This window comes from Sphaerodactylus townsendi, linkage group LG04, assembly GCF_021028975.2.
Source record: "Sphaerodactylus townsendi isolate TG3544 linkage group LG04, MPM_Stown_v2.3, whole genome shotgun sequence".
In the NCBI taxonomy this organism is placed as follows: Eukaryota; Metazoa; Chordata; class Lepidosauria; order Squamata; family Sphaerodactylidae; genus Sphaerodactylus; species Sphaerodactylus townsendi.
In genome coordinates, this window is record NC_059428.1 from 145,568,817 (window position 1) to 145,581,842 (window position 13,026).

The 13,026-nt window shown below is 47.0% G+C and overlaps 1 protein-coding gene across 1 annotated transcript in view; it reads right to left on the reverse strand.

Moving 5' to 3' along the window:
- The window catches only part of LOC125431384 (transformation/transcription domain associated protein), a 100,142-nt gene that overhangs the window by 43,740 nt on the left and 43,376 nt on the right, over positions 1-13,026 (reverse strand). The window contains exons 34-41 of the mRNA XM_048494146.1: positions 12,692-12,850; positions 12,015-12,149; positions 11,414-11,524; positions 10,180-10,326; positions 8,308-8,521; positions 5,511-5,636; positions 2,271-2,417; positions 741-943 (exon numbers count right to left, since the gene is read on the reverse strand). Coding sequence (XP_048350103.1) covers positions 741-943; positions 2,271-2,417; positions 5,511-5,636; positions 8,308-8,521; positions 10,180-10,326; positions 11,414-11,524; positions 12,015-12,149; positions 12,692-12,850 — 1,242 coding nt within the window. The remainder of the gene's footprint in view (positions 1-740; positions 944-2,270; positions 2,418-5,510; positions 5,637-8,307; positions 8,522-10,179; positions 10,327-11,413; positions 11,525-12,014; positions 12,150-12,691; positions 12,851-13,026) is intronic.

The following is a 13,026-nucleotide window of genomic DNA, read 5'->3' on the forward strand; positions in this document are numbered from 1 at the left end:
GTGGATGGCAGCTTCAGAGGTGTGACAGCCACAGATGCAGGTGAAAAGTTAGGAACAAGATCTACCAGACCACGGCCACACAGCCCGGAAAACCCACCACAACCAATCCCAGGGTTGGTTTGGCAAATCATATCAGAAGGCGTGCACACCGAGACAGAAATCTTGGACTGGATGGCCCTTGGGGGGTCTCTTCCAATTCTATCATTCTATGATTTTCTAGGGCAGTGGTGGCGAAACTATGGCACGGGCACTCAGAGCTCGCCATGTGATAATAGTGCAATTATTTCAGGGAGATTATTACACTAAACGTAAGACCTAGTTTTAGAGAAGCAGTGTAGGTAACCCTGTTAAGCACTGTTAAACCCTACTGATTTTCATGGGAAGAACTAAAGCATGATCCTTTACCTGGGAGTAAGCTCGGTTGCTGGCAATGGGGCTTGCTTCTGAGTAAACCCTTCTAGGGTCGTGATTTACCCGTTCGAAGTGTTGCACAGTTGCTTCAAAGCAAAGCCACCGACTACCACCAAGCTTACTCCCAAGCAACGCGCGCCTGGGAGTCAACCATTTTTTCTATACTAAAACCTAAAAATTCAGGTTAAATTGCCATGTTGGCACTTTGCGATAAATAAGTGGGTTTTGGGTTGCAGTTTGGGCACTCGGTCGTGAAAAGGTTCGCCATCACTGTTCTAGGGTTTCTATGCTGTTACTGTTCTAGGACCGTTACAAATCCTTTGGGTTACCTGGCTGGCAGCCGTCGGAGAGTTATTTTTCACCCACTCTTCCACTATCCTCACCACCGCCCGGAGGATTTTGGCGTCGTTCGATTTTTCGATGAGCGACGTCAAGATGGCTTGGATGAAGTTCTTCCTCATCTCCATACTCATGACGGCCAGGCGGGTCTTCACCAGGTCCAGACTCAGCATGACCAGTTCGCTCGTGCCGGCTGCGGAGAGAATCAGACCAGGGTTCTGATGGCGATCGGACAAGCGCCCAGGCGACTAAATCACTCTGTGTCAGACATTGCAGCCAATTCCTCCCCGGCATCTGAGTCTGGTTTCTTTTCAAGTGAATCCACAAAGCCCGAGCTGTGCATACAGCTTCAGGGAAAACCTTTTGAAGAACACTCAGAGTTGGTAGGAGCGAACCTTGAGCACTCCGGATACATGGACCATAATTCCCATCAGCCCCTGCCAGCATGGCCAATTGGCCAGGCTGGCAGGGGCTGATGGGAATTGTAGTCTATAACATCTGGAGTGCCAAAGGTTCGCCACCACTGCTGTAGAGTGAAGACACAGCTGCGTGCAGAAGAGCGAATCGCTAAAAGAGCATCGCCTCGAAGGCATAACCGGTGCCCGCCTCTAACAGAAAAAGAAATCTAACGTTGCTTTGATGCCAATAAAAGCATGCGTATGTATATATTTTTTCTTTTCTTTTTTTTTGGTTTATAATAAGCTTTATTATTTTTAAAAAATATACACAAAAGTAAACAGTTACATTCCAATTACGTTTATACAAAATAAATAAAGTTGTTCCATTTGTTCTACCAAGCCACTTTTTCCAATTCTATCCTCTTATCTTTTAAACAAAATGCTTGGTTTGATTCCTTCTATCTGTACTACTTTTTGGCTTCCGCATTGGTTTAGCTGGATCTGAGAATTAAACAATAACAAAAACAATATTTTCTTGTAAGAGTTATTGTAATTATTAGATGTGTAAATTCTTCTAATGATGTATTTAATCTAAGTCACTATACATATTATATATATATTTATGTATATATTTTTTCCAAACGTTGCGTCTTAGGCAAGAAACAAAGACCCAAACATCAGTTTGTTAAGTTACTTCTTGTCTTGAACTTTAGAAAAAGAAGAAGAGTTTGGGTTTATACCCCTCCTTTCTCTCCTGTACGGAGACTCAAGGTGGCTTACAAACTCCTTTCCCTTCCTCTTCCAAAAACAAAAGAGGCAGGTGGGGCTGAGAGAGTTTTGAGAGAACTGTGACTGGCCCAAGGTCACCCAGCAGGCTTCAGGTGGAGGATCAGGGAAACAAACCCAGTTCTCCAAATGAGAGTCCACCTTAGCATCACAGACTCTTCACCTCGACAACTTTACCCATCAGTTGCTTAACTGCAGAGCAAGATGTCTCAGGTTTAAACCCAGGCTAAGAGAGATGCTAATATTTAAGCAAGTCTGAGCCCTTATGTTGAGCAACACAGTGACTTCCCTGCACAATTCACCCTCGGGATCCCGACAGGAAGTGATGTGCATTACCAGTGTTCGGTTCTGCTGGCCCTGCTTGCGCCTGCTGGTTTAAGTGCTCCCGCACCATCTTCTGCAGGGATCGCATGAAGACCGAAATCAGCCTGTCGATATAACTGGGATTGTTGCTGCACGCCGACTTCAAAATCATTAAAGTGCCTAAGGACAAACGGGGGGTTGTTAGAAGTAATTAACTCGAGTTCAACTCCACAGTTCAGTCACAAAGTTTCAACAGTTGACCCTGGTCCAGCTAGCCATCAAAGGCCTTCCTCTCAGGCATAACTCAGGAATTCTGCAAACTCCCCTCACCGCAATGGTTTGGACCCCAATGTGGCACGCTCCAGCTTTTTTAGAAAATGTGTGCAGCCAGGTGCGATGGACAGGCAGCGGTTGATCCAACTGACTGGGCAGATTAAAACAATGTTGCTTCTGAGTTGGTTTCTTTCTGTCTCGTCGTGCTTTCCAAGTATATTTTTCAATAGGCTGACTGAGGGACTGGAGCACCTTCCTTATGAGGAGAGGCTGCAGCGTTTGGGACTCTCTAGTTTGGAGAGGAGACGTCTGAGGGGGAATGTGATTGAAGTCTATAAAATGATGCATGGGGTAGAAAATGTTGACAGAGAGAAATTTTTCTCTCTTTCTCACAATACTAGAACCAGGGGGCATTCATTGAAAATGCTGGGGGGAAGAATTAAGACTAATAAAAGGAAACACTTCACGCAACGTGTGATTGGTGTTTGGAATATGCCGCCACAGGAGGTGGTGATGGCCACTAACCTGGATAGCTTTAAAAGGGGCTTGGACAGATTTATGGAGGAGAAGTCGATTTATGGCTACCAATCTTGATCCTCTTTGATCTGAGATTGCAAATGCCTTAACATGTCCAGGTGCTCGGGAGCAACAGCCGCGAGAAGGCCATTTCTTTCACATCCTTGCCTGTGAGCTCCCAAAGGCACCTGGTGGGCCACTGCGAGTAGCAGAGTGCTGGACTAGATGGACTCTGGTCTGATCCAGCAGGCTCTTTCTTATGTTTTTCCTGTGTGCAGTTGGCTCCGCCTCCTGTGGCAGTCATTTTGTGGCGGCGCCCACGTCCCAAAGGTGCAAGGGACCACTGAGTTAGACACTCCATTTCGGGAGCCCAAGGAAATTAATAACTCGCTCCTTTTTGTTATTCTTTCCCACTCCCGAAAGGATACTCAATATTTTGCATCCTGTTAAAGAAAAGCCCCTACTTTCTCTCCCTCTTTTTAAAAAGCAACGTTGTGTGTACTGGGCCCCGGAGAGAATGGTCTCGTTCTAACCTTGGGAGCATTCCGGACAAACGATGAGAAACCATCTTTCTCGCTGACTGTGTCCCCGCAGCCCGACCTGACGCCTGGCAAATAGGCAATTCCCCCAACGAAATTACGCCTGTCGGCCCATATCACGGGCAAAAACGGTGAAGGACATTTGCCATTTAGAGCAGCAGGCCCGGCCAGAAACCACGGCAATCGCAAGCCCGCTTTATTGACAGAAGTAATTCAGGGAGCCGGCTCTGGAGAGGGGGCGGCCCTGCCAAACTATACCCGCACGTCACTGCTACGCTGCTCCGAGAAGAAACGAGCTCTCAGGTGGTTTAATTTCAGGAAAAAAAAACAAGCTAATATGAGAAGCAAGAGGAGAGTTGGCCGGCCCAACCTATAACAGCAGAGTTCAGGAAGGAGCTTTATAAAGGGAAAGGGAAAGAAGCTGTAGCAGTTTGCACCTTGAAGTCATTTCATTGTTTTCTACTGATGTAATACCATTTGTCTTCATTATATTCCCACGCTCTGTTATGCTTAGCGTCCTAAGCTTGCTCAGATTTTGATAATACCTGCCCCTGGTATATAGTTCATGCAACGTCTCCTCCTGTTGATCAGTCTTGAGCTATACCGTGCTTACAAGACACACCCTATCACTTCTATGCTTAGATCAGAGGTGTCAAACTCTGGCCCTGCAGATGTCCATGGACTACGATTCCCAGCAGCCACTGCTAGCATGCCAAGTGGCAAAGCTGATGGAAATTGTAGTCCATGAACATCTGGAGAGCGACAGTTTGACACCTCTGGCTTAGATGGTCAGTACAAGGTCACTATGTTTTTGTAGTATTCGCATTAAAAAATGAAGTCACCATCTGTGTTTACCATGACTATTAGGTCATGGATCTTTTTTGTAAACAATGGTATTATTATGCCGTTATGTGATGTTTAGTGATATTCTTTGCCATACAGACTGTTATAGCTATGGTTGTCCTGTTGTTCATACTGTTACGTTTCATGCTATTGTACTATGTTTATTGTCGTTTCCCCATTTTGTGATGTCATGCTTATGATATTTTTGCCACGTGTCACGTTATGATTATTGATATTTTGCTGCTTGTGTTGCTTATGTTTATTGATGCCCTTGCAATTTCATAATGTTTCGCTTATTGACGATTTGTTGATTGACCATGACATAAGGGGTAGAAAAGGTTGACAGAGAGAAATTTTTCTCTCTTTCTCACAATACTAGAACCAGGGGGCATCCATTGAAAATGCTGGGGGGAAGAATTAGGACTCATGTGCGAAATTTCACTTCTTCACGCAACGTGTGATTGGTGCTTGGAATATGCTGCCACAGGAGGTGCAGGAGGCCACTAACCCGGATAGCTTTAAAAGGGGCTTGGACAGATTTATGGAGGAGAAGTCGATTTATGGCTACCAATCTTGATCCTCTTTGATCTGAGATTGCAAATGCCTTAGCAGACCAGGTGCTCGGGAGCAACAGCCGCAGAAGGCCATTGCTTTCACATCCTGCACGTGAGCTCCCAAAGGCACCTGGTGGGCCACTGCGAGTAGCAGAGAGCTGGACTAGATGGACTCTGGTCTGATACAGCAGGCTCTTTCTTATGTTCTTAAGGCCGTTGCTTTCACCTCCTGCATGTGAGCTCCCAAAGGCACCTGGTGGGCCACTGCGAGTAGCAGAGAGCTGGACTAGATGGACTCTGGTCTGATCCAGCAGGCTCCTTCTTATGTTCTTATGTTCTTAAGAACATGACCAATGTTGTTTGTTATTTATATTATCGTTGTTCGCCACCCTGAGCCTTACGGGGGAGGGCGGGATATAAATCGAATAAATAAATGAGACATTCGCCATCAACATCTGCCTTTCGCCATCGACTTGTGCTGCATCATCCCCTTTGAGCCTCGGTGAGAAAGGCGGAGTCTAAATACGCGAGAGACGGGAGAAACTCACCGAAAAGCTGTGAAGGGTTTGCGTTGGTCGCCTTTTCGTAGTTCGTCAGCCCTTCGTAAATAACCTTCCCGACGGCGGCGTAGAGGCACTCCAGCTCTTCGTATTTGGAGGCTACGCTCGAAGTGCCTGCACCAGAGTTAACAAGATTGTGATGAGAAAAAAGATGGGTGCTGCCTTTCGCGTCAGCCAGCGGTTTTCCCCACGATGCCACAGTACAAGAAGAAGAAGAAGAAGAGTTTGGATTTATATCCCCCCTTTCTCTCCTGCAGGAGACTCAAAGGGGCTTACAATCTCCTTGCCCTTCCCCCCTCACAACAAACACCCTGTGAGGTAGGTGGGGCTGAGAGAGCTTCGAGAAGCTGTGACTCGCCCAAGGTCACCCAGCTGGCGTGTGTGGGAGTGCACAGGGTAATCTAGTTCCCCAGGTAAGCCTCCACAGCTCAGGCGTGGGGAATCAAACCCAGTTCCTCCAGATTAGAGTGCACCTGCTCTTAACCACTATGCCACTGCTGCTCCAAGAAGCGCTTCTACCTTCCCTGTGTCTACCGATCCGCAAACATACAGACACTTTCCATCATTAAAATGCATCAACAAGGCTCTGTTTAGAGTGGGGCGGACTTTTAGTAGTGGGGCGGATTTTTTAGTAGTTGCTCCAATGCGGAGCAAATCCGCTTCCTATAAAGACTCAACTTTCTAATCTACTTGCCTCATTCAGGAGGCATGTAGAAAAACATCTGTTTCGGCAGGTTTTCAGTGGCAGAGTTCGAGAAGTGTAGGAAATACCTCCACTGTTTTAGAAGAAGAGTTTGGATTTATATTCCCCATTCCTCTCATGTAAGGAGACTTAAATGGGCTTGTAATCTCCTTGCAATCTACTTTCCCTTCCCCCCCAAAAAAACACCCTGTGAGATGGGTGACGCTGAGAGCTCCAAAGAACTGTGACTAGCCTACGGTCACCCAGCTGGCATGTGTTGGACTGCACAAGCTAATCTGGTTCACTAGATAAGCCTCCATAGCTCAAGTGGCAGAGCGGGGAATAAACCTGGTTCCCAGATTAGAGTGCACCTGCTCTTAACCACTACACCACGCTGGCTCGTTAGGATAACTTGGTTGTTGCTTTCTGACAGAGGTCGCAGTTTGTTGTTTGCTCGCAACTTTGAGAACTTTAAAATAGCGTATAAAACACTGAAAATTAAACAGTATGCGGGGGGGGGGGAGGAATATCCGACCACAAGGGGTCCCTTTTCTATTCTGAAATTTATTCATAACCATCGGCTCTTCCCATTTCCCTCCTACGCTTCCCGAGGTCTGCCTTCACACCCAATTTCCCTTTCTTGTCTTATTAAAACAGCGATGTTCAACAACTGAAAAACTGCGCCTTCGAAGCAGAAAAAAAAACAGTAATTGCAAAAGACATTAAATTTACGACGTGCCTTCCTTGAGCCAAAGCAATAACTGCCACAGATTATTAAGCTTTTATGCCGGCGGATAATGATGTATACCCAGTGATTACTTATTTTTACTTTTTTTTCTCCTCCCACTTTTAATTGGGGTTGAAAGTGCAATTAAAAAAAAATAACAGACCATAAGGAACCAAACCAAGAAGATCAGTTAGTTATGAGACACTTCACTCCTAGGAACAAAATTTGTATGGAAATAACTAGAAACACGGGGACGCCCTGATAACCTCCTCAACTCGGGCCAGGGCCTTTATGGCTCTGGCCCCTGCCTGGTGGAACACTCTTCCATCAGCTGTTAGGGCCCTGTGGGATCTCGGTGAGTTCCGCGGGGCCTACAAAACGGAGTTGTCCCACCAGGCTTTTGGGGAGGCCGGATGCAGGTTGCCTGCCCCCTCCTGACGCCCCTGCTTTGTATTTGCGCCATCTACAGCATTGCCGGTACTGCAGTCCATCATCTTCGGCACTGCTGGCCCCCTCCCAGCCTTGGGATCGGACACCGTGAATATAAATAAACAATGTATTTTCAATTCAATTTTATGTAGACGCTGCTATGGAAATTTAAGGGTTTGAATGTTATTGTTTATATTTGTATTTATTGTTTTATCAGCCTTGTTTTGGGCCCTGTACGCCGCTCAGAGCCCTTGGGGGGTGAAGTGGTTAATGAAGTATAATGATGATGATGATGATGATGATGATGATGATGATGATGATGATGATGATGATGATGATGATGATGATGATGATAATAAGAAGAAGAAGAAGAAGACGACTTTGGATTTATATCCCCCCTTTCTCTCCTGTAAGGAGACTCAAAGGGGCTGACAATCTCTTTGCCCTTCCCCCCTCACAACAAACACCCTGTGAGGTGGGTGGAGCTGAGAGAGCTTCGAGAAGCTGTGACTAGCCTAAGGTCACCCAGCTGGCATGTGTGGGAGTGTACAGGCTAATCTGAATTCCCCAGATAAGCCTCCACAACTCAGGCGGCAGAGCTGGGAATCAAACCCGGTTCCTCCAGATTAGATACACAAGCTCTTAACCTCCTACGCCACTGCTGCTCCAGAAGAAGAAGAGGAAGAGGACAGTACTTGCAACAACTTGACATCAATAAAATCACTGTCTGCCAAATGCAGAAAGTTGCTCTACTCGGCTCTGCAAGCATTTTACGCTGATATATCAGGTCTTCCTAAGTTCCAGGGTGGAACTCGAAGCGGATAGAAGGCCAACTCCAACCAGTGACCTGGCGGTTGTGATACAATGTGTTTGTTGTTTTGGTCAATAATAATGATAATAATGATAATGACAATGATAATGATAATAATATACAAAGACAGGCGTACTTGGTTCTGTCGGGAAGGTGCTCATCAAGCGAGAGAGGAGGCTGTGAACGGCTCGCAGCACTTTGGTGTTTCCACAGGTCATGCAGGACGCGATGCCTCGCTGCAAGGGTTTCAAACTGCTCAGGATAGCGGAAGACTGCAGGACCGTCAGAAGGAAGCTGAGAACCTCCAGCCCGGTGCAAATGTTCGCGAAGTTGGCCTGGTTAGGCTGCTCCTGAGGTCAGACAAACCAGAGGGAGAGAGGAGACTTAGAAAACATCGGCTCGACTCATCCATGTGTGAGCGCACGAGAACCACAGGGCAGCAAAGCCGTGCAGGATTCCACAAGAAGAGGAGGAGTTTGGATTTATAGATCCCCCCTTTCCTGTAAGGAGACTCAAAGGGGCTGACAATCTCCTTTCCCTCCCCCCACCCCCACCCCACAACAACACACATCCCTGTGAGGCGGGTGGGGATGAGAGCACAGAAGAACTGTGAATAACCCAAGCTATGCAAAGGTGTGGTTGAAGTTCCACCCAAACACTTACTGATTGGTTCCCCACCCTGCGACTTGGACAATATATACCCCACTAAACTTTCCCTTCTCACTGGACACAGTGTGTAACAGACTTCTCTTTGTGATACACCTTGAAGATGCCAGCCACAGATGCAGGTGAAAAGTTAGGAACAAGATCCACCAGACCACGCCCACACAGCCCAGAAAACCCACCACAACCAGTTGAATCAGGCCGTGAAAGCAATAACTTAATAACTTGGCAACTATTTGGTTAACTATGAGCTCAAATCATAATTGTTCAGGGGAGGCAGCTAAGCATTCATTGCGAAAGAACGAATTGGGGCCAGAAAACGCAAAGGCAAGGGGGTTGGTAATCATTATGACTTGCCATACTTGGAGTCTAACTTGACAGAAGGCAGTTTTACATTTATTTCAAGAAGAGAAGAGTCTGTATTTATATCCTGCCTTTCTCTCCTGTAAGGAGACTCAAAGGGACTTACAATCTCCTTTCCCTTCCTCTCCCCCCTTCACAACAAACACCCTGTCAGGTGGGTGGGGCTGAGAGAGCTCCGAAGAACTGTGACTAGCCCAAGGTCACACAGCTGGCTTGCGCTGGAGTGCGCAAGCTAATCTGGTTCCCCAGCTAAGCCTTCACTGCTCAAGTGGCAGAGCGGGGAATCAAACCCGGTTCTCCAGATTAGAGTGCACCTGTTCTTAACTACTTACACCACGCTGGGGCCAGAAAACGCAATGCCTGCAAATGCAAGGGGGTAGGTAATCATTATGACTTACCATACTTAAGGTCTGACTCGACAGAAGGCAGTTTTACACTTATTACAAGGGTTTGAAAGAAACAGGCCAGCTCCCAATGGCAATCCTACGAAGGAATCTGGGACCTCTTACAGCCTCACTGCCCAGTCCCCGACCAACTCGAAAAATGTCAACACCCGAGTTAAGTATCGCTTGCGTTCAAGCCCGAAAAAGAATGGCCAGCCTTCATTTCCAATTCTCAGCCACTGACTTTTTCCAAAAAAACAGTCTGATTCTGATGTCAAGAACAAGGACGAGGGTAATTATTTTGAGACTGTAAATCAATTCCCGTTAGCCGAGCGTTCGCCAAGTCGTGACACCGCATTAAATTGCCAATTAAAAGAGGCCGGAGTGAAAATTCCCGGTTCTCTGCAGCCGGCGCCACGCTGCGGACTTCGGTCCCCGCATACACACACCAAGGTTGTTTGCATTTTTTTTGAAAGGAATCGATGCATTCTGATGCGAACATGACAGCTCCCGGAACACCCAAGATCGTTTATTAAGCATTTAATTATATTGCACCTTACTGATGTTCAAGGGTTCTTTAAGGCCGCAATGTCACTTACCACGGTCATGAGAAGTTTATCGAACCACTGCAGTTTGAGTTCCGATTTTGGCCACATATCCGGCCGTAAAGCTGTCTTGAGGAGGTTAACGCAGCGGCGGGAAAGCAGTTCTCCGGGAGAGCCGGCCGTGTTAGAGTTGTCATTTACCTAGCAATTAACCAGAATGATTACCGGGCCGCAAACATTCATCACCGTACGCTTTCAGGAGTCGTTAATGTTTTAATGCCGCTATGCCTCCCCGGGCCAATGAGAAAGTTCGTTCGGCCTTCTGCGGACAAGGGCTCAGAGAAAGCAATTAGAGCGCTATGGTTAAAGCATTCTATCGAGGAAAGCGAGGGCAAGAGAAAGAAGAAGAGCTAGTTCGAGATGGGAGCGTTCCGGTAGCCAGTGAGTAAGAAAAGCACTCCACCCCCAAAGATCACCCATGAAACTATGACTGAGCCATGCTCAAAGTTTTGAAGTTGTGCGTTCCCCGGGAAGTATTTATCCTTTTAACGGAGACTCCCAGTACACACTAGCCGTTCCTCTCCCATCACAAGCATCTCAGATGGTCCCAAATCCCACCTTCCCAAACCATTAGATGTCCCATGGAAACATTCCTTCCACCATATTCCCCAGTCTAACCCCAGCCCTTTTAACCTCCTCTGCAGTTTTCTGCATTGGCAGGCAAATATCTGCAATTATGACCCTACCTCTAATGTCCAAAGCCATCTCATACCTCTAATACCTATCGCTGTGCCCCCACCTTTAATACTCACAACTGTGCCCCCATATCTGACATCCATAATTGTGCCTTGCTTCTAATGCCGGTGACCATGACTTTGCCTCTAACACCCATAACCATGCCCTGCCTCTCTTGTAACCAGGTTCCTGCCTCTAACACCTGTAATTGCGCCCCATCTCTAAAACCTGTGACGATGCCCCGATTCTACCTTCCGTAACTGTACCTCCACCTCTAACACCCGTAACTGTGCCCCCACCTCTAACACCATCGTGCCACCATCGTTTGCTAACTAGGGCTAGGTTTGCTAACTAGGGCTACCTACACAGTGTTCACAAAAAAATCTTTCTCAAGGATAAGAGAGGATGTGGTCCTTATCACTAGATTTTCCTCCCCTCTGTGTCTATCCCGGGCCGACTAAATTATCACGGACACCATTTGCGGTGGGGCAGCAAGGTTGACTTTGGGATACTAACGAAGCCTTACCACATTCGTCCCAGAGGCACACAGTACCTGGCAAGCGATTCGAATGAGGAAGTTGACAACCGTATCTGTGTGTTGTTTGTCGATGGGCTTTGAGAGGAGCGCGTCGGCCCCCGGCAGCGACTGGCTGCGCCCGAACACCTGGGGGGACATCGGACATCAAAATCGAGGGCACGTTCTTGGCGTTTTTGTTTTTAAATAGCTACAAGCAGCTTCGACAGCTACCCCTGTTTCCCCGAAAATAAGACTGAAAAAAAGTCCTCGCATGATTGCTTTTTTTGGAGGATGCTTGAAATACAACCCTTTTTTTTGGAGGATGCTTGAAATACAACCTGAGCCCTCCGGGGGAGGGCGGTATATAAGTGGAATTATAAATAAATAAAATAAATAAACCCCCACTCCAAAAATAAGCCATAGATACAGATTCCCCAGAACAGCTGATCTGGTCACGTGGGGGGCATAAAATCATGGGGGGGGGGGGCGGAAATAAGACATCCCCTGAAAGCAAGCCCTAACGCATCTTTTAGAGCGAAAGTTAATAGAAGATCCTGTCTTATTTTCGGGGAAATGCGGCATGAAACGGGCTGTCTCGCTTCACGAGACGGGCTGTTCGAAAGCCCAAAACCCTTACCGCGGTGATGGCTCCCGTTGCCGTTCTGAACCGTTTCACTTCCTGGCCGGAATCGACGGACAGGCCCCTCTTGACAGCAGAAGAGGAAGAACTGGATCCTTCTCCACCCGTGCTCTGGTCCATATCCGAATCCGGCTAGAAAACGAAACACGTGCCGATGTGCACACCCGCAAACAACAACTAAAGGAGCCCAATTTAATCATACATACATAAGCCTTTATTGGCATAAGCAGAAAAAAGTTACATGAATCGGGAACAATTGCATGGATACATGATAGATAAAAGGCCCCACAGGGAGCACAACAAATACGTTCTACTGGGAACTCTCAACTATCTCTGCAATGAAATTGGTGATCTCTTCACAAAGACCGGGGTCCGAGTTGTTAAACAATAGAGATAACCTAGTCAGATCAGGCACCCCAGATTGGAAGAAAAAATGTAGGTTGGTATATTTAGATCTGATGTTAGCAAATCTGGTGCAGTGCAAGAGTTGGTGAGTCAGGGTTTCAACCACATTAAGTTTGCAACTGCATAACCTTATCTAAATTGCTGAACCTACCCTTTAATAGGGCAGAGGGCATAATGTTAGAACGCGCAATGGTAAGGGCTCTCCTTGCGCGTGCCAATTTAATCCGGAGAGAGGCTGAGAACGTTCCGCAGAAGAAAACTCTTCTCACCTGCTGGTCTTTGATGCGCTGCAGCTCCCATTTGATCACCACTTCGGCTAAGTCGACGGCCAGTTTCCTTTGCTCGATGGTCACGCTGGGGGTGAACCCCAGCCTCTGCATGGCGCTTACCATGTGCTGGACTAAATGGTGCCTCACCGGAAAATAAACCTGCGGAGGCATTCCCCCCCCCCCCCCAAAAAAAAAAAGGTTACTAACGTATCACATCAGGACTGTCTTTATGTTAGTGGAAACTGTCTTTTGTATTTTTAAGGAAAAGAAGAAGAGTCCATTTTTATACCCTACTTTTAAGGAGTCTCCAAGTGGCTTAAAAATTGCCTTTCCCT